We start from the raw sequence: 22959 nt of genomic DNA on the forward strand, positions 1-22959 counted from the left end.
GACGAAAGCGGTTTGTTCTGGAAACGGCTACCAACAAAAAGTTTCATTTCTATTGAAGAAAAATCAGCTGCTGGGTTCAAAGCAGCCAAAGACCGTTTAACGTTACTCTTTGGATCAAATGCCTCTGGCGATTATAAATTAAAACTGTCATTAGTTTACCATTCAGAAAATCCGAGGGCGTTAAAAGGTAACATAAAAATGAATTTACCTGTAATATGGAAAGCAAATAGAAAAGCGTGGGTTACCAAGGAGTTATTTACTGATTGGTTTGTTAACCACTTTTGTCCTGAAGTAAAACGGTATTGTCAAAAAAAAAAAAAAACAACTTTGAAGAAAAAGCTCTTTTGTTGTTAGACAATGCTCTAGGACATCCTACTGATCTTAACACGTTGGACACATGCATTCCTGTCAAAGTTGTGTTTCTTCCAGCAAACGCAACTTCCCTGATTCAACCATTGGATCAGGGAGTAATAGCATCATTTAAAGCTTTTCTATTTAAGAATACTTAAATAGAAAAGAAAACAGTTTTCCCAGCCCAAGTAAAAAGGTTAGGGTTGGCGTAAGGAAGGGCATCCGGCCGTAAAAAAATTCATGCCAAAACACTACAAACGCTGACCTCATATATAAAAATTGGAAAAGGCGAGGACAAAAAAAAAAGAAAACAGTTGAATCTGCGTCGAACATTAAGCAGTTTAATTGAACTAGAGGATAAAGAGGAAATGACAGTTAAAACTTTTTGGAAAAACTACACCATTAAAAACGCAATTGAAAACATTGATAGTTCTTGGAAAGAAGTCACTAAGAAATGCTTAGATGGAATTTGGCGCAAAATATGGCCAGAAGTTGTACTAGAAGAAGAAAATAACATCCAAGAAATTAGAAATGAAGTTATCCAGATGGCTCAATCAATAGGTTTCGAAAATGTCGATGAAGAGGAAGTTAGAAATTTATTGAATGCAGAAGATGATGGTTTTTCAGTGGAAGATTTAGAAAACCTTGTTAGCAACGAAGACAAAGATAATGAAGACGAAGTTAAAGAAGTTCCTGCCGAAAAAGTGTTAACAGCCAAAGATTTAAAAAGGTGCTTAAATGACATTGAAAACGTTTTAAATTTTTTTAGTGAAAATGATTCTGATTTAGGAAGAAGTGTTATTGTTAAGCGATCAGTGTTAAATGCAATAACTCCGTATAGGCAATTGTTAAATGAAAGAGAAAAAGAGCATAAACAATCAACTTTAGACTCGTATTTTAAAATGTGATTTCACTTTGTATGTAAGTTGACTGTTTATTTAATAAAACTTTTCTTTGTTCGAAAAAAAAGCTTTTCATGTTCTTTACATAGGAACGTATCCCTATTCTGGCCATAGTATTTTTACCTCTGAAAACGAAGTTTCGCTTAACGAAGTAATTTCGTGGAACGCATCCTATTCGTTATTCGAGGTATGCCTGTAATTAAAAGTCTGCGGTGGGTCAAGTGTTCTTGCATGCAATTTTTATACAAAAATAGTTAAAAACAAAAAAAAAAAAAAAAAAAAAACTCAGAAAATATTGCAGTAACGGTTTAACTACATTTAGGAAGGTAGAAAAAAATTTTGATGTTTAATCATTGTTTAACGGTGAATGCAGGAATGTTATTTTCAGGGATCACCTTTTAGTTGATTCAGCTACTGCCGGGTTAAATATGGTTATCCCAATAACTAGGAACCAATTCAAAGAAACTGAAAGATGATTCTGACTGTCCAATAACAAGGGCATTTGACTCACTCTGGTGGCCTAGTGTCCTTAGGAGACTCTGCCAGGCAAATGCCCCACAAAACCTCTATAAGGTAATAAACAGCTACCTTGTCTCAGTATGCACAAGGTTCCAGGAATTGACACGCCCTGTGACTAAAGGCTGCCCACAGGGTTCAATTCTTAGCTCTTTCTTCTGGAACATTGTTCTGGACGAGTTTCTGGCCTTGGATCTGGGCTCCGTGGAAGGCCTGGCCTTTGCAGATGACATGATTTTCCTTGTAAAAGGTAACACGCGAGTAGTTGTAGAGCAAAGATCAAATGCCACCCTCTTGCAGCTGCAGGAGTGGGCACAAATGCAGATGCTCAAAATATCGTCTGAAAAAAAACCAAACAAATACTTCTAAAAGGCAATTTGGACATAAGAAGACTTCCACAAATCAAAATTAACACAGCCATTATAAAAATTATAACAGAACTAAAATATCTTGGAGTGGTCTTTGATTCAAAATTAACTTTTTACCCACATTTGATCTACTTGGCAAGAAATTATGTAGGTATGATTGCCAGGATCAGTCAAGTAGATTGGGGACTCAAAAGAAAGACCCTGGCAATCATATACTGTGCAATGTTCTTACCTGTTATCATCTATGGAGCCGGTGCGTCGTTCACCTGCTCGGCCATAGTAAGAAATAGGAATAAATTAGAATCAATACAAAGGACAGTACTACTCACTATTACCAGAGCATGTCGCACAGTAAGAACACCTACGCTACAGTTGCTGGCTGGAGCTCTCCCACTTTACCTGGAAGTAGCCAAAAGAGGCTTATGTTATAGATTTAAAAAGGGCATACCTGCAGAATTTCTGGGGATAGGCCTTGATACAACCAACACTTTCAATGCTGAAAGAAAAAGAATAGCCACAAAGCTCCATGAGCTATGGCAAACAAAGTGGGAGCAGGAAACCAGAGGTCTGGTTACCAAACGGTTTCTGCCACGGGTGTCAATGGTTAGCCCAAAGCCACCTAAGTGGTATGCCCCTGGACTTTTTGCAACATTTATATTAATGTGTCATGGCTCCCTAAAGGCAAAACTAACCTCCTTAGGGCTGACTGATGACCCAGACTGCACCTGTGGCGAGAGTGAAGACTGGGCACACATTCTATATGAATGTATAGTATATGACATCCCAAGAACAGAGCTAATAGCACAGATTGGCCCACCTTCCCAGGGGAGAAGAACATCTGTTTATCATAGAAGAGGAAAATTATAAAGCCTTTACAAATCTTTCACACAGATAGTATTCGAAATGCACAGAACAATCCAAAGAATGGAAATTTAGCCCTCCAGCAATTAAACAATAATCAATAGTTAAAATTGCCCAAGTTTCCCACCAAGCCCAGACGATGACTTACGAACTGTCAGGATAGCAGTATTCTGCACCCTGACAGAAACTTGACATGACAAAACTCCCCAGGACTACCCTGCCATGTGTAGGAACCTGGGGCCCCACACCAAATAAGTAACCATGTAGGAGAGGGAGATGTACAGGCAGCCAGGGAAGCAGATTAGCTGAAAAATATCAGTAAGCTGGTAGCAAGGGGATACAATGCAGAATGAATGAATCAGAATGAATAGATTGGGCACTGAGTGAACTAGGAATTATGGTAAAAGGGAATAAATGGCAGTTTTGATGAAAGAAAGAATGACCTAGCATGAGGGAAAGAGAGAGTGAATGGGAATGAGTGGAAGAGCAAATGTGGTTGGCCGAGATTGGGAATAACTTACATTACTTTATATATACTAACAAACATTTACTAACTAACACTGCATTCTTCCCTGGCCTGCAAAAAACTTGCAGCTAGGCCTGCACCACAACTGAAGAATTACAGTAAGTTGAGGTGCCTGCCACGGGTGTCAATGGTTAGCCCAAAGCCACCTAAGTGGTATGCCCCTGGACTTTTTGCAACATTTATATTAATGTGTCATGGCTCCCTAAAGGCAAAACTAACCTCCTTAGGGCTGACTGATGACCCAGACTGCACCTGTGGCGAGAGTGAAGACTGGGCACACATTCTATATGAATGTATAGTATATGACATCCCAAGAACAGAGCTAATAGCACAGATTGGCCCACCTTCCCAGGGGAGAAGAACATCTGTTTATCATAGAAGAGGAAAATTATAAAGCCTTTACAAATCTTTCACACAGATAGTATTCGAAATGCACAGAACAATCCAAAGAATGGAAATTTAGCCCTCCAGCAATTAAACAATAATCAATAGTTAAAATTGCCCAAGTTTCCCACCAAGCCCAGACGATGACTTACGAACTGTCAGGATAGCAGTATTCTGCACCCTGACAGAAACTTGACATGACAAAACTCCCCAGGACTACCCTGCCATGTGTAGGAACCTGGGGCCCCACACCAAATAAGTAACCATGTAGGAGAGGGAGATGTACAGGCAGCCAGGGAAGCAGATTAGCTGAAAAATATCAGTAAGCTGGTAGCAAGGGGATACAATGCAGAATGAATGAATCAGAATGAATAGATTGGGCACTGAGTGAACTAGGAATTATGGTAAAAGGGAATAAATGGCAGTTTTGATGAAAGAAAGAATGACCTAGCATGAGGGAAAGAGAGAGTGAATGGGAATGAGTGGAAGAGCAAATGTGGTTGGCCGAGATTGGGAATAACTTACATTACTTTATATATACTAACAAACATTTACTAACTAACACTGCATTCTTCCCTGGCCTGCAAAAAACTTGCAGCTAGGCCTGCACCACAACTGAAGAATTACAGTAAGTTGAGGTGCCCAGAGAGTGCAGTGCAGAAAGCAAGAGTCGAATAAATGAAATGAGAGCTAGAAGAATGAATGAAAGTGTAAGTGTGTGAGAAAAAGACACAAACCATAAATGCTACAATTAAGTACACACTGACCCTAGTTTTAATTAGTATTTACATTACACATCATTGCATCTCTCCCTGGTGTGTGAGAAAAAGATGAGTGTGAGTGAAAAAAAAAAAAAAAAAAAAAATATATATATATATATATACAGTAATACCCCGACTTACGCGAACTCGGAGTTACGCAGTTCTTGATTTTTTCGTTTGGCAACGCTGCCGCCCACTATCTTCAAGGTCGTTTTTCATATGTTATCGATATACGGTGCGACGCCGGAGAATGAGATCGAAAGATGAACAAAATTCAACTTTGCTGCTTTTATGTTTTTTATATCAGTGAAGGGGAAACACATTTCACCATAATAACGTAAAAACCAACACAATTCCAGCAATCGGTATAATCGCAAATGCAATTAGATCGAGTTTACTACCAGTTTATAACAGATTTCACTAGCAGAAACGCAACTGGATTTTTATTGTTTTATGGTAGTAACCCCTAGAAATGTGAGGTGTTAATAGTGTATCTCTGCCTTTATGGTGTTGTTTATTCAGTTGCTACATGCGCGCAGCTTTGTTTATGCGTATCAAGCGTGCCTCCTCGTTTTGTAATTGTGCTTTATTCCCTAAAAATGAGTAAAATACTTAATTAAAAGTGTGAAACGCGTCCTGGTGAAGACACTGCAGATTCAGAGAGAAAAAGAAAAGCAATTATCGATAAACAGAGGCGGACTGGATCAAAAATTCTTACCCGGGAAAATTTATAGTGGCCTCATACTATGGTTTATGGCCAAAATCACACTGGCCCACCGGGGTTTCCCCGGTAAGGCTTATGGCCAGTCCGCCTCTGTCGATAGAGAAAAAATATGAAATTGTGAAACGCTTTGAGCGAAATGAAAGACCATGTGATATTGCACGTGCTACAGGCCTAAAAGAAGCAACGGCGAAAAGCACATGACAATTGCAAACTTGACAGGTTGAAAATTGAAAAGGGCTCAATTGTAAAGGGCTTAAAAATTTTAGAAAACATAGACTCCAACGAAGAACGCGTTATAGCTACAAAGCAAGGAATAAAAAAAAATATTAGCTTGCTACGAAGAAATTCTGCGTGAAAAAAAGAACGCGCTGTGTCGTCAGACGAATTTGTTAGATTTTATGAAGCCATCGACATCGAAATAACTTTTTAACGTAAGTCATTTGTTTTTTAATACATATTTTGTATTAATATGTATAAAGAACTGCAATTTTATTAATATTTTTCTTCTAAACTAGTGTTTTTGTTAGTCCTTGGTCCCAATTAAGCAAAATTTATATGTATTTATATGCAAAGTTGTACCCCGACTTACGCGAATTCGACTTACGCGATTTTCGTCGGACCCACCTATCGCGTAACTTCGGGGTATTACTGTATATATATAAAACTTGGGGAAAAAAAATGATAAAATATAAGAAAGTATTTAAAAAAAACAAATGCAAGTAGAGTAGGAATGCAGATTATGAGTAAAGTAAATGTGTGTCTCTCCCACCCCTTCGCCTGGTGGGTTCCTGCTGCCAGCTAACATATCCCACCCCCAGAGCAGGATGGGCAGCTTGACCTTCTTACCGGATTCGACGCTACATGGACATGACAACCATCACCGATGAAGACATACTGCGGCTTTGCCGCCGACACACCATTTGGTGATCTGAACTGGGTACTCTATAACTCTAACTTTAAAACCCCATCCCCAGGGAGGGGGGAGACAGAAACCTGTCTCCCCCATACTTCGCCTGGTGGGGCTCGTCTCCACTGACCTCTTTGGGGATGCTTACTCTATCGTCCCTATTCTTCTATCTGTTTTCCCACCTAGTCTCCCCCTCTCACTAAACCGACAGAGTACACTCCTTAACAATGCCGCCAAATTCTAATCAACGTCTAAATTCTATGACTTTCATGTAAATCTCTTTTGGCCAAATTCTAGTGTACACCCCCCCCCCCCTTTTTTGTGGTCCCAATAGGGGACAACTAACACTATCTTTAATCTAGCGTATAGATTAAAGATAGTGTTAGTTAGATAAATTTAATAACATCAAAATTTTGCCCGACCTATTAGGCCTTTTAACACATCTCTCTAGCATTCAACCCCAACCAGCAATCCCATTAAGCATTAGTGTCAAACGCGTGATTTTTTTTTTAGGTCCTAGCCACTGAAATCCCAGGAAACTAGGTGGCAGGACCTGTCAGAGCAACTTGTTGTGATACTGGACACACCCGGCTAGCCTCCATGCGGCAAGGTATGGGCAATGTCGGGCCCCACTAGGGGCCTGGCGGCCAATAAGCCGGACAAACAATGGGCACAACACATCACACTGCACAGACATGGCCCACACACTTTCAAGTCTCTGGCTTGACAGTGTATTGTCCTCGATACAGCGAACACATGCAGAGATGGGAGAAATCCCAGGTGCTGTCTGACACGAATATACCTTATGTCCAATAACAAGCAAAACTAAAATGCAAATATGCAATATAGCATTTACTAAACAGAAAAACTGAAAACTAACTACAAGAAATTAGATTAGATTAATCTGATAACCAAACTTAAAATCTTAAAAGATAAAAAAGCAAATAAATTAATAGACTAATAATAGTCTGTTAATTTATTTGCATAGAATAGAATAGGGGTAACCATATTTCACTTTAGTCTTACTTTATTCCCTTTCTCTTTATGATTGAAAAATATTAACAGTCATAAGCAATAAAATCATAGAGAAGGACAAGTAGAAGAACAATTTCTTATTTTTAATTTTGCTTGTATGCAGGTGGCAGTTGGCACTTCTTGAGCATTACTGGTTGCAGTTTGAAACCCATCAATGCGGTATTGTTTTAATTTTCATAAATCATTTTTTGATAAAAACCCGTTTTTATTTTTCAACTTTTCTACTAAGGAAAATCGTAGCCCACAAATTTTCATTTTGAAGCCCACTTTCAAAAAATGTGTTGTACCTTGTATGGTTTAAGAAGCGTGTATATGTTTGTTTTGTACTAAAGTTATTAGGTTGCCACCATTTTGTTTCTTCTAATTGCACAAAGAATTTAGATACTAGTTATGTGTAAAATTATTGCTTGTGGCATTTACTTTCTCTCAGAAAATATACACTTTTATATTGTAAGCAGAGTAATTTCATAATGGCCTTATACCAAAGTAAAAATGGGTGCTCGGTAGATTATCCTAGCAAGAAAAATTGAACTTTTGTATGACTGCAAGTGTGGGGGGTTGGATTCAGAAGAAATTTAAGGTATTAAATAGTGACACCATGACATGTGCATCAGATGAATACACTTTGGCCCAAGGACAGTTTCAGTTGGATTTTATTATACCAACAATGACATTCAGTGATGGTAGCAGGTTGTTATTGGACATTTTTTACATGGTGCTTTATTTGCTGGTTGTAATCAATTAAATCATGAATTCAGTTGACATTCTGAAAAATTTTGCCTTGCTGCATCATTTCAGTCCTTTTGGGGCTGGGGTTGTATTTGTCTTTAACACAAATGCTTGATTATGAGCATTGTCATGCTGATAAAAATATGGCCCTTTACTGGTGATTATGTTCTGTTGTGTTGCAAAACACGGGTAACAACAGTGAGTGATTTGAGAGAATAATGTGATGAATGTGTCACTTTCATTTCAGATCTGAATTCAATTGAGCACCTTTGGAATGTTTTGGAACAACAATTCTGAGCCAGGATGGGACTTCTTAGTTTAAGTAGAGAATTGGATGTGTTGAAAGCATAAATGTTCATATAGTGTGTGTTTTTTTTTTTTTTTTTTTCCTCCCCAACTTCTGTTGGATAGTTTCTGAAGTTCAAAAGGGGAGGGAGTGGGAAGGGAGTGGAGTCTTTGATGGTGAAATGTAATGATGCAGAGACGTGATGACATCTTGATTACTTGAATGGTCATGTATTGATAGTATTATGTAGAACTAATTTCAGACATGCTTCCAGAGTGATGGCGGAATTGATGGACTCTGTGTATTATTTAATCTTTGTTGGGAGGGGGATATAAATGCAAAATTAGGTAAGTTAATTGCATAAACAATCTTTGTTTTTAATTTTGGCAGCCCTTTGTATAATGTACATATACACACACATTGTCAAGAATATTTTTCAGGGCCTTTCTCATTTTTTCCTGTAATGTGCTGTAGTTAAAGAATTATAATGTCCAATATATGTATAACATGTGCATAAATATTTATCTGAATAAACTCTTCAAGCATTAAAGAGTAGCACTATGTGAAATCATTTAAAATTGTATAATGATACAATATATATAATGCAAAGAATGTGTAAATATAGCAAGAGAGAGAAATTTTGGTAACAAGATCATTTAGAACTACATGTTTGTATAAAACTCATAAAAAAAAAAAAAAAAACTCCTTAAATCATAAGACAGCTTCATGTGATCAGTCATGCACCTTTAAAGTAGCCTGCATCTGTCCATGTTTAGGCATTAATTGAGAAGGGGATAGTGGCTATAGTTGTGCTCTTTGAATAATGAAATGGCCAGTCATGCAAAATATTCAGTGATGCAATTTTTATTTTTTAGTGAAATTGTGTAATAACTAGTAATAAACATTTTAATTTTGAAGCTTAAAAATTACTCTTAATATTAAATTATAATTTTTAAACCAATAGTATTCGCTGTGGTTAGATCCATAAAATATGCCAATACTTTTCTCAACCTTTTTTTGGCTGCAGAGCTCTTTTGCAGTTCCAAATTGTTCTTGGAGTGCTGCTGTCTTTAACCCTCGAGTACTGTATTGCGTGACATTTTCAATGCAGCAGTGGCCTCCATTAATGTAAACAAACTTATTGGTAAAACCATAAAACTGAGCTTTTATGTATTCTCATGTGCACTGGCATGATCATATTCTGTTATTAACTGTTATTTTTTTTCCATTTACTGGTGTTATCAATGCAGATGGGTTGCTGGGACAGCTCATGGATTTTGTTAATGATGTACACAATTTTGCCAGTAGGGATAAAGGTGTAATTATTCTATTATATAAGGCAACGATTAGGCCACATTTTTAGTATTTCATACAGGTCTGGAGCCTCATTTTAGGAAGGATTTGTATCTGTTGGAAGAATGGGTGCAGAGAAGAGCAACAAGATTAGTGAGTGGAACAAAGGGTACTCTTACCAAGAAAGACTTCAGTTGTGTAAATTGCAGTGGCTGGAAACTAGGCACCTGCAAGGAGATCTGATCATGTGTATGGCTTTAAATGGATTGAGTAAGTTAAATATTGATGGCACCTTTACTCTTGCTCAGACAACACACGCATAAGAAGGCATAAATTTAAATTGAGGAAGAATGGTTACAGAATACATGTGTGGAAATTTGCTTTCAGCCAAAGGGTAATAAACATTTGTTTAGTGTTGTGAAAGTGGATAATTTGAATAAATTTAAGAAAAAAATTAGGCACATTTATTTCTTCATAAATATAATTATGTATAACCAAAATAATAATAATACACACACACACACACACACACACACACACACACACACACACACACACACACACTTATATTTGAATAATGTTTGAAATAGTTAAACTGAATCTTTCATAATAAAAAGGTAAAGCAAACATCATAGGCAGCAAAAAGCATATTCCTTTATATGATGCTTGAAATATAAAAATAAATTTAGAATGTTAATTAAAAAATAAAAATAATGCCAGCAGCATGGCAAGACAGAAGAGTGAAAATAGTCAAAATTAAACATAACAATCAAACCAACAGGACCACTGCTATTCAAGTCCTCTGCATTGGCGGTTTGATCTGGGGGACTGATCCTTCGATCGATGTGCCTTTGCGGCGATTTGTCTAGCGATCAAAATGCAGCGATTCCCTGACCATTATTGGCCTTGTGGTCCTCTGTTGAAATGGGGTGTAATGGTCAGTGTATTTTTGTTTTATTTTATTGTAGTTGGTTTACATTTCTGCTGGTGATATTTCACATAAATTTGGACTTGGTGCCCATCAGAGGGGGTGCCATTAGATTTCTATTTAATTGGAATTCAAAATTTAATTGATTATTATTTTATTATCTTTGCATTTAGATTTTCTAAATTATCTTGGAGAGTTTCTGCTGCAATAGTTTTACTCTTGTTATCCTTCTCTTCCCTCCCTGTCAGTTTGATCATTATGTTTAATTTTGACTATTTTTGCTCTTCTGTCTTGCCATGCTGCTGGCATTATTTTTTTAATTATCATTCTAATATATATATATATATATATATATTTTTTTTTTTTTTTTTTAACAGTCGTAAATTTTACAAACAGTAGCATTAATGGCTATTCATTTATTAGTAGTGTTCTAGGGTTAAGAACAGTAAATGGCACAAGTTGTCAAAGACCTTGTTATCTGAGAGACAAGCAGGTCTTAGAATAGGCTGCTATAATAGTGTCCATGTGTTGTTTGTTTAAAAGTAGCAAGTTTTAAGGTGAAGTGAAGTTTGTTCTGTTGCAAATACTAAGACTATAGTGTTTGCATGCAGTAGTGAAGTCTGTTGTCTGTCAAATGTACTGAAATATAAGCCTACATAGCCTTTGCTATATTAAATACATGAAGTATAAGTAGATATAGTCATTGTCAGCATATGAAAATATTTTTATTTGTGAATGGTTCTCACCTCTTCTACCAAAGCTAATTATAAGTAGATGTAAAGGAATTATGCATTTTTAGTCTGTGTGCAAATTTAGGAATTGATGGTATTTTTCTAATAAGGCAAGGTGAACTATGTACAAAAGTTAGACATTCAATGAGAATTTTTTGGAGTCACCTAGGTATTTAAATCATTAGATACCATTCAATTCTTTTCAGTATATTTCTCAGAGCCATGAGTGTTGAAGGGTTATGTGTGGGTGTTAAGCCTGCTTGTAAACTGCTGTTATATATTTTAATTGGTATATCAGGAGCTTAGAATACTGATAGTACTATTTTAAATAGTTAAGGTGAATATTATATATTTAAGGTGTGTACACACAACACTTCCAGTATGTATTGAAGTGGTTTGTTTGAATAAATTCAATGGAGAACTAGAAAATCTATTTATTAGAGGAAATGGACAGGTGATGTGGAAGTTTTTTTTTTTGCTGATGCTGTATGAGCTTGCTTTCCTGCAACATTTGCCATTACTAATACTAGTTTAAAAAATGTTAAGTTTTTATTATTATTTTTAGGTTAACTAATATTGTGGTGCTTGATGTATCACAATATACAGTTGAACTTGGTTATAATCAGCATGGAAATAACAAGATCACGGCTGTAACGAGCAAAAAGCTATAATGATTTTAATTTATGCGTATTCCCATAAAATCACTCACTGTTACAACGAGCGTGCTACACGGATATACCGAACAAATTTTGGTAACTATACAAACATTCTTAATCGATCGGGTTGTCAAAAAAACCATTCTTGGAATAGACTAAAATGAAAAGGGCTACTTAGCTTTATGACCACTTGCAACAGATTAGCGGTCGGTTTATGACCTTGTCCTTCTAGGGACGGGGGCTATACAATAGTGCATTGGCGTTGCGCTTGTCACATTACCCTATTTACAGATTGTCTTGTATTCACCAAACCCAAAATTTATTTTGGGACTTCTAAGAACTTTGTATGCAGCTCACTTTATTATTTTAAAGTAAAATCAGTTAGAAACGAACCCTTCCTTCGGAAACATGTGTACTAACAAAGGAAAGTGCTTCTCGATTCGCAAAAAAGTCGATTATTCGTGAGTTAGAATGTGATGCAAAAAACGTTGGTGTGTAGAAAGTTTTTGTCCTCTTCAAGTGTATCGACATTGTGGAAGAATAAAGATGTTTACATATCAGCACTGGAAAAGAACATAACTGAAGGGGAAAAAAAAAGAAAAGAAAAATTTAGAAAGTGCGAGGTTACAAATGTTGATGAAGCATTGCTTCACCACACAAAGAAGTGCTGGATTTTCAATAGATGGTCCGATCTTGAAGGCTGAAGCGGAAAAATTTGCTTAATAATTTGGACGAGACAAATTTGTGTGTAACAACGGTTAGCTGAATTGATTTAAAAACTGACATAGCATCACTATGTCAGTTTTTAAATCAAGACTGCACCCCATCTTAGAGACAACTGTTCTATGCCTCGACAAGCGCTGGAGAAAAACTGCGCATGTCCGTTCAACAACAATGAACGTCAGTTTAATGATTGAATAACGTGCCTTTGCACGCCTCACTGCATACATAACTGTATCCGTTAAGTTCAAATTCTGTTGAAAAAGAGACATGATTGTCTCGAAAGCTACAAAGTATTTATAATTAAAGATATTTTACTGGATTTATACGTTACCATTTCATTTCACCATTGATTCCAGTACAACAGGCCCATTTGTTCTCTGACATAGCATCGTTTATGCAAAAATTAGTGGAGAATCTCGATCTTCAAATCTAATAATGGCAAATGAATGGATTTACCTTGTTTGGGCGGAAATCAGGAAAGATTTCAATGAAGAAGACGTCTACAATGCTGATGAAACAGGACTTTTTTATAATTTGACACCTGACAATACATTTAAATTCAAAGGGGGAAAATGTGTTGCTGGAAAAAATCAAAGGTTTGCTTGACAGTGCTCGTATGCGCAAATATAATAGGAACTCATAAAAAAAAAACTGTTATTGAAAAATCATTAAAACCTCTGCGTTTCAGAAATGTAAGGAAACCTCCTGTGGATTATACTGCAAACAAGAAAGCTTGGCTGCTTCGGATATTTTTCGGCAAAAAACGTAAATGATTGGAATAAGGAGCTATTCAAAAAGAAGAAAAATATTTTGTTAGTTGATAACTGTCCTGCACATCCCCAGATTCAAAATTTGTCCAACATTAAGCTAGTGTTTCTGCCTTCTAGCGTGACATCAATTTTACAACCAATGGACATAGGTGAAAGAGTTTGAAAGGATTTTATAAAAGATATCTAGGTCTACATCTGATCAGCCAAAGATAACAGAAACTTACTGAGTCTATATTGATATTGGATGCTATAAATTTATTGAATGATGCGTGGAACAACATTACTTCGACAACCATATTGAATTGCTTCAAGAAATCGAAATTAAATTCAAATGAAATTTCAATTGTAGATGAAGATGGAAATGAAGGAAACAAATTACCATTATCCGAATGGTTGCTATGTAACAACGTTATAGGTTTTAATACTGATAACATCGATGAATTTGTATGAGCCGATGATTATTAACTAGTGATCTTCCTACAAAGAGTGACATTGTAGATGCTGTGCTCAACAAAGATGATAACAATGATGATATGATGACAATTGAAAGTGGATCAAAATCAGTGCTGACAATCTCAAAAGCTCAAGGTGCAATGGACACATTAGTCAATTTTTTTGAAGGAATTGAGGCAAGTAATGAGACTTAACATGTTGAGTGTTTTAAAGGAAAACTTAAATATCAAAGTGAAATCTTTAAAACAAACATCAATTTTAAGATTTGTAAATAAAGACTAAATGAAATCATGTTTATTATTAAATAGTATCGTTTTTAATTACAGAGAAATAAATTGTTTAGTATTAAGTGTATTGTAGTTTATACAAGTGTATTAATACAAATGATATGTACATATATACTTATTATTTTTTTCTCTCTAATATTTCTTTTGTTTTTCGAATCCATCTTTTTATCAAGTTATTGAGAATTTAAAAACAAATAGGAAGTAGATTTAATTCCTCACTGATATAAAGTGTTCATTGTTTAATGGCCCAGGAGTTTCCCCATCACTGCTATCACTGATATAGCGAGTAATGGTTATAACAAGGAAATTTTGTTGGTCCCTTGATGCTCGTTATAACCAAGTCGACTGTATTAATTAGCAATGTATATTGGATTGTATTGCTCCTCTCTTGGTTTTTATAACAATTTGCTATTTCTTTGTTACCATATACATCTGTTTTGTATGATTACAGTTGTATATATTAGATATAAATTTTATATTGTAGGTCTAAATAAATAAACTTGTCCGTTTTTCCTTCTGTGGATTTTGCCAGTAGACTTGAGTGATTCACTCAACTTTACTTTATCTTCAGAAATTATTGATATCACCTTACATAAGAGTAATTTCTAATTTTCCTCTATTAATTAGCTTTATTGATTCTCCAAAAGGCAGGCCTCTATCCCGAAGAAAATTTTTTCCAGCTCACTTGATTTCTTCCAGCTCATTGTTCCTTATAGCCAGTTTCCTATTACAGGAGGAGCTTAGTGTAAATATTATTGTATTTAGCTAGTCATTTCTGTAGTGCATCTGTTTGGATAACTCTGTGTATGTTGTTTGTATAAATTATTCTTAGAGAGAAAAACCTTAATATTCTAGTGTTGAATTCTGATACTTCCACTTAAGATTAATCTAGCACAGTTTTCTCAGAAAAAGTACCTTCTATTATTGATGGGGTTTGAATTTGCATTTTCCCAAATGGAAGTTCAATTTAGAATATAAGTGATTTTTATATGGAGGAGGACTTTTATATAATGGCTAGTAAAGTCCCCCCCCCCAAGAAGTAGTTTTCATATTTTCTTATGCATATTTTCAGCTAGAATTATTTAAATACTTTCTTTCCTTTTAAATTTGGTATTTCCTGTTTAATTTCAGAGTAATAAAAAATAATAAATAGAAATCCGAAGAAAAAATAAAATATTTAAAAAATTTAGTATATAAGGGAGAGAGAGAAAGATAGCCAAACTATTTTTTCACTCTTTAAATTCTTTCACATAATACTTTCATTCAAATTGGTGTTACTCTTTAAGCAGTGTCTTATTTTTTGAGAAACAGCAGATGTTTTTAGCTCATTCATCCTCAAGACAGGTGGTTGTGAATTAAAGTGCATTTCTTCAAGGTTATAGACTTTGTATCTAAGTGATTACATTACCAGGTGTAATATTTCCTGTAGAAATGAGCAGGTTTCAAATAGCAATGTGGTAAATTTCTCTAGAAAGTTTGCCTCTTGAAGCCCTAGATGATATGCAATTTGATAATTGTTTAGCTTGACCTTGATTTCTGTTAGTAGACAGTATGTTTATAAGGGCAGGTATTAAAGTTCATTGGGAAGTTCAGAGATAACCATGCACTATACACACCCCTGACCTTTCATAGCTTTCAGATTTTGCTGATCTAAAAATAGTTAGAATATCAGGGGATGGTAGAAAAGGTTTAAGGTACTTTTAAGGAATGGTTTAAATATATTACTTTCATAAATCTGTATAATGATAATCTTTCATTTCATATATTTATATTATATATATTTATTTTAGTTTATTATATATGTTGATATTTTAAGGAGTCCTTATGTGCTGTGATGTGATGACTAGATCGTAGGTATAGCTTAGCAATCATCTGAGTAAGTTGCTTAGTTGGTGGGAAGTTTTACCACGTACATAGTGGTTATGAGATTCTAATAACTTATGAGGATTATAAATTTAAAAACTAAGTTATGGGCTTTAAAAATTTCTCTAAGAAAGGAAGTGAACCTTCCATTCTATGGTTGTCTAATTAAAATAAATTAAATGAGATAAAAGCTAAATTAGCTTTTATCTTTTATCTCATTTAATTTATTTTAATTAGACAACCATAGAATGGAAGGTGCACTTTCCTTTCTTAGAAAAATTTTTAAAGCCCATAACTTAGTTTTTAAATTTATAATCCCCATAAGTTATTAGAATCTCATAACCACTATGTACGGGGTAAAACTTCCCACCAACTAAGCGGATTACTATGAGGTGAGTGCTGAAAAATTAAGCTAAGCTATACCTGCGATCTAGCCTATTATATATTTAAATGGATATTTATAAAACTATGAAAGGTAAATCCAAAAATTAATTTAAAAGTCCCCCTCCCCTTTTTTTTACAACCAAAATGAAATGGAGAGTGAGTGTATTATTTAAAATTGCAGTGGAACCTTGATTATCTAAGGTGAATCTGAATGAGACTGCCCCAGATAACAAATCTTTGATGAAAACCTGATTTTTTTTTTTTTTTTTTTTTTTTTTTCCTCCCAATTTTTTATAGAGGTTATTTGTTTAGTGCATACTATGCACTAAATAAATAATGGCATGTAATAAAGCTGTGGTTTATTATGTATAACAGCACATTATTGTATAAGGCCATATTATGCTGTTATAATATAAAATTTTCCATGGCGCCTCCGTAGCCGGGTGGGAAGGAGCAGCAGTGCGCAGCACATGCTTCTTGATTAGACCGGGGTTCGAGCCCGTCACCACCAAATACGGAGGATGCGGAAAGGTCAGGAAATTACCACCGCATATCCCGGAGCAATATGGCCTTAGTTGCTAATGCTCCTAAAAACCAAATAACAACATAACAAATAACATATAAAATTTTCCATTTGTTATACCTCCTGGGAAATATTTACAAAAGGTTATGATGGGCACTGTTGATTACAAGTTTCAGCAGACACAAGTAATCTTGGTATCCAAATGTCAGAGTTTCTATTTTCCAGTTCAGGCACTGGTTAATAATACATTGGCTATACTCACAATGCATGTTAAATTTAAGTTATACTGTATCGCCCCCCCCCCCCCCGGCTGATATGACTAGGTTAATGGAAATCTCAGTCTCATCAAATTTATAAGTATTAAGCAGGATTAATAGCATAACAGGGCTTGTGAAGTCAGTGTTCTTATAGTCCATGCATAACTGATGCAGATCAATTCCTTGAGACTATACAAACCCAGGCATATTAGCATTGTAACATAAGTTGTAATTTATAAATGAAGTGAGGGGGGATTTTGATTTTATGGCCTTTGAGATGTTTTGGTACTTCGTGCAGTAATGCAGTGTTTCTCAACCTGTGTGCTATGATTATGCTTCAAGTGTGCTGCGGAAAATGCAAATTAAAAAAAGAAATAATAATAAATCAGTTTTATAACAAAAATTATTTCAAACAAAAAAAATTAATTTATTTACTCTGTGCCGATCTGAACACTTTCCGCCAATTAATGTAACTTCATGTTTTAATTCTTAGTACTAGATCTATTTACCTATACTACACAAATAAGTGTATTATTAAATATACCCAACAGAAATAAATTCCCATTTGTGAATATATTAAGTATAGTAGTGTGTGATTGTAGTGTGCTGCAGCAACGGAGAGGTTGAGAAACACTGCAATAACGATTCTTTGAATAACTTATCTAGTATGTTTTTTGGACTGTTTGGTGATCTTGTGCACTTGTTTGTTCAGCATCAGTTGTCAGAAGTAATTTCTACAGATTTTCTTAATTTTCAATACATTGTTCTGGTTTTAGATTCATATGTAGACAAGGTCATATTGATGTAGTCTGCAATTTATTATTAGTTAGAAATGAGTTTTAGAACATTTGTTTCAACAACTAAAAAGATTCTGAGTTTTTAGTGAACAGTTATAGAGAATTTTTATACTCATGGTGGAGAGAAAGTACTGTCACATCAGTAGGTACTTCTGGACATTGAATGTCTCTAAATCAGAATATATTTAGAATTTTGATAGACTTTACTACAAAGACAAGTGTGATTATATTTGTGAGACTATTGTTGAAAAAAGGATAATTATACTATAAAATTAATGCAAAAAAAAAATTAAGGTTATACTTAGCAAGGTGCACTTTTGCTGCCTAAGTACTTAAGTACCAAGAGATACTCTCACAATCAAATGGTCCCCGAGGCTTGCCACAGACATTCTTCCAGGTATGAAAGCTAATGGCCCCTGAGTTCCAAGTGTTTGTTTTTTTTTTTCCCTCTGTGATATATACTCTTTCTAAGCAATATTTCCAAGCTTGTTTCTCCTCTAATGTCATTTTCCCTTTTGTTTACCTTAAGTGGTTGTGTGCTTACAAGGTTTAAGTAAGAACCCAGGTAGGAGATCCGTCTTTCTTTTTCTTAGTGTATACAGCAATACCCACTTAGCACGGCTTCAAACAGCACGGGTTTCACTATAACATGGTTTTCAATTAAGTTTAAGTCAAAAATTTACTGTACATATTAAAACTCATTCAATAGCCTAGACATGTACTCTACCTATATGCTGCGTTGTCATACCCTAGGATGGTACATATATGCTGTGGTGCCAACTCTATTGTCTACCATGCACATGTGACAGTAGCTCCTTCCAGGCAGTCAGCTGCAACAGTGTTCAATATTCTTAATTCCATCCTGACGAGACGACATAATAGTTTTTCAAACTTTTCATTTCAGAATTTATTTTTTACCCCTTTAAATATGATCGAAAATATATCTGCATCTTGGCTAGAAATCACTGCCAACATGCGTTCTGTTTGGCAGAATGTTTTGCCCTATTTAAAGATTTCACTGGTTTCGAATCGCAAGTTCAGATAATTGCTGAAGACATTGTAATTGTGAAGGTCGGAAAAGACTTGGGATTTGAAACTTTGGACACTGCCAATGTATGTGACTGCACTGACTCACATGCGACTTATATGGTGCAACTCTCCTTGTAATTGACAAGCAAACTGCATATGCAGAAGAGGAAAACAATTCTGAAGTGGATAACACTGAAGTGCTACCAAAACAATTTTCGACAGAAGAACTGGAGAAAGGTTTTTGGGGGTTGACATGGCCAGGCGATTACAAATGGAGATCCGAATATTGAACGTAGCATCAAGATATGGCAAATTTTATAAGATGGGATTTGATGCTACAAAGACTTGTACGCCGAGAAAAAGAAGAGATGGCTTCACCAGACTTAATTATTGAAATACCTAAAGAAACAATTGCTTTTTTAAAGCTTTTTTCTCATCTCTCATGATGTTTGTTGCCTTTTCATTAATAAAATTTTTGCAATTTTTTTTTAAATTTCAAATCCTTTTAATTGGCTATCAAGTGCAAATTGTTTATAGATTTATTAATTTGTTTATAGACTGTTTCTCTGGTACGCATTCAATTAAAACCCATTATAACTATACCTCAATCAGCATGGTTTCACATAATACGGAATAATTTCGGTACTAATTATCAGTGCTATGCGGGGTATTGCTGTATATTAATCTAACTAGCTCTACGAACTTCAACAACTGCTTGGTCACTAGTGGCACTGCGCCTGTCTCCACAATACAGCCCTTTTGAAGGTAATCTGTTAGTATTATGCTATGCTGATCCCAAAAAATTGATGGCAGCACTTGGTTGCACCTTTTGTCTTTTTTTGGGGAGGATGATACTTTTGCATGCTTCCATTGTTTTGACATTTGTTTAGTTTCAGGATCATAGTGATGGATCCAAATTTCGTCCATGGTGACTAGCTGTGAAAAAGCTCCTTACTTTTCCTGGAACTTGACAACATTTCATGTTCACATTGTGCCCTTTCCTTCTGGTAAGGGGTCAGAAATCTGGAAACCCATGAGTAAAAACAGACACTTTACTCATGTGCAACTGTTGATGGATGATGTTCCCCACACTAATTTGGAGCTCTGCAGCTAGTTCTTTGAAGCTATTATAGCAGTCTCTCCGGATTAATGCCTCAATTTTTGCAACACTCTTTCTGTTACAGCAGTTGCTGGGTGGGTGTTCTGGGATTTCTTCATCATGCACTGAGGTTCTTCCATATTTGAATTGCCTATACCAATATGCAACAACACTGTAACCTGGGCAGTCTTCTCCTTAAACAGCAATCATTTCTTCATGGATTGTTTTTGGTGTTTTCCCTTGCCGAAATAGGAACTGAATCACTGATCTATTCCACTTTATCCATTGTGATAACTTCACTTCATTCAGTGCTGCAAAGAAAATAAAATGAATTTATATGGTTGCTATAGAGATTTCAAGGTATCAAACAAAAAAAAAAAAAAAAAATCATCTTCCAGAAGCATATAATGCAAACATGAACTCAGTGTACTAAGATGAATATACTTAGTTATCTTTCTATGACATGGGGAGTGGATTGCTACACTACTACACCTATATTAAATCTTAATCGGATCCTGTTTAGATTGCGGAACTGCAGTTTGACTGTAAGACTGCATTGGCTCAGCCTTTAAATGGGCCTTTAAGTGCAGTGATGGCATAAATTGCAGGATTTTCGTCCTCTTTTGACACAAATCAGATCTTGGTTACTTTGTCCCTTTGAAAATAAACTGACTGTCAAGTTTTGCTGGATATGAGGGCATGTTGTAATGCTAGGAAATGAGCATGCAGAACAAGTAGCAAGGCACCCCGCTGGCTTTGATTCCATCCCATTTCCTTATACTGGTTACAAGCCAATCATATGATAGATATGTAATTACTTGTGGTCTGAAATGTTGCATACCTGGAGTTATAAGCTTCTTGAAATAAGACAGAATCCATAGCTGTGGAGATCCAGTTTATGATTAAACAGGCACAAATTGGCCATATGCATTTAATGCACTTCTATTTACTGCTAAGGGAGGATCCCACATTGCTTACTAAGAATATTCTCATTAAGTGTACATATTATCATTCAGATAGAATAGCATCTCTCAGATTGCTACTTAACTTACACAAATCTATTTTGTTCCACATGTTGATCAAAATGCTCTAATGTAACAGGTGCAATAAAACAAACTTATTGGAAAAAGGAGATAAACCTCTCAAAGTTCCTTATTTGTTTCACAAATATACATGGTGTCATTACCAATCACAATGATGTCTGTTTCCACCTAGTCTCTCAAGCCCCCTTTTTTTGACAGAATTTCAATTATGGTTCTCCTTCACCACCACTCATCTCAGTTGCCTAATTATTTGCTCTATAATTCCTTTTGCTTTAAAGGGTTTACTTGTCCTTCCTGATATTCCTTGTCAGACACTTTCTAATCTGGAATCTTCTGTGGAAAAATCTTATGGTTTTAAAATTGCTTTACCTCATTCTGTCAAATTAGTCTTTTGCTTTTACAAACTGCAAAACACAAAGATTTTGACTTCATTTCCTTGAAACTATTTTTTCCAATTTAGCGTGGTCACAACTCCAGCTGCCTTCAGTTTTCTAGTTACACTGACTCAGCTGGCTGAGGTTTTGTGATTACTAATGACCTTACACATCTAGTATCACTTGTTCTCAGAACCTGCTCCTGAACTTGCACCTTTTTGCACTTTCTTATTCCACTGGTGTTTTTCCTTCTGCATGGAAATTTGCTGACATCCAGCCAGTCTCTAAAAAGCACGATAGATCTTTTCCTTTGAGTTATCATCTCATTGCAGTTACCTCTACTCATTCCAGAATAATGGAGAAATTCATCAACTGCCAACTCTTGGACTAACTTGAAACCTTGACATTTGATCAATGATTGCCAGCATAGATTCCATCAGCATCTACACACTTGTGCTATGTTTGCGTATGTTACTCATCTTTGGATAAGTTTAGTGAAACTTAAGCAGTTGCTCTTGACATTTTCAATAGTGTTTGGCATAAAGGTCTTATAAACAGGCTTTCATTTTATGGTTTGTCATCTGTTTTTTGCAATTGTATATCCAGAAACTTTTTCTTTCTCTTAGCTGAACTGAAGTCAGAAGCTGTTCTCTTCTGAACAGCTTCTGACTTCTGATTGCTCATTATTAGCTAATCTTATTCAATAACAGCTGATAAACAATTCCATAACCTAACAAGCTACTCATTATCATTGAACATTTGTAATAACTGAATAGGGCGAGGCAAAATCTCCATTCCTGCTGTAACTATCTCCATGAGATAGTTGTTATAGCACAATTACTATGTATAGTTAGCCTGAGAACATAATTTGTTGGTTATCCAGAATCTGGATAACCAGAATGTGGTTTGACAGAATGTTTCCTAAATCTAGCCAAAATGTGCTGGATTTGGGGTTTGAGCCCATATGCTGACACAAAAATTCCCAGCCTGTTATGAACTGTGGCAGCTGAAAATCCTGCTGCCCTTAATAATTCAATATGTACACAGTTGCAATGAATTAGGAAGCTTTTCTGGCCTTGGTCATATAGAGAATAAATGGAGATTTATTATTTCACTAGTTTAAAAAAATGCTCTTTTGCTGTTTGTGTTTGTTCTAAGATGCCTGTACCATATTATTAATAAAAGGTGATACTACTTGTCAAAGGTAGTCTTTTATTTGTAATGCAGTATTGAAGAACTTGTAACATTGATATTTTGTGAGAGGCCAGTGTAATTTCAGAAAAAATTTAGCTTTTTTTTCTATGTGCAAATATCAGTTTTATTTATAGCTTATATCAAAAGGAAAAAAAATTATTATTATTTTTATTTTTTTTTTTTGCCCATTCATCAAAAAATTATG

The 22959-nt window shown here is 35.3% G+C and overlaps 1 protein-coding gene across 4 annotated transcripts in view; it reads left to right on the forward strand.

The window, feature by feature from the left end:
• Nucleotides 1-22959, forward strand: part of LOC150084220 (stress-associated endoplasmic reticulum protein 2) — a 51182-nt gene that overhangs the window by 12856 nt on the left and 15367 nt on the right. Inside the window, exon 2 of one of the 4 annotated variants that reach the window (XM_090375106.1) lies at nt 14819-14936. The exons of 1 other annotated variant lie outside the window; for it this stretch is intronic. In XM_090375106.1, coding sequence (XP_090231232.1) covers nt 14819-14936 — 118 coding nt within the window. Of the gene's footprint in view, nt 1-14818; nt 14937-22959 lie in introns of those variants that run through there. 2 more of the 4 variants (XM_090375108.1, XM_090375107.1) reach the window with 2 other exon arrangements.

Source organism: Mastigoproctus giganteus, chromosome 6 (assembly GCF_048544385.1).
Source record: "Mastigoproctus giganteus isolate SK-2022 chromosome 6, ASM4854438v1, whole genome shotgun sequence".
In the NCBI taxonomy this organism is placed as follows: domain Eukaryota; kingdom Metazoa; phylum Arthropoda; class Arachnida; order Uropygi; family Thelyphonidae; genus Mastigoproctus; species Mastigoproctus giganteus.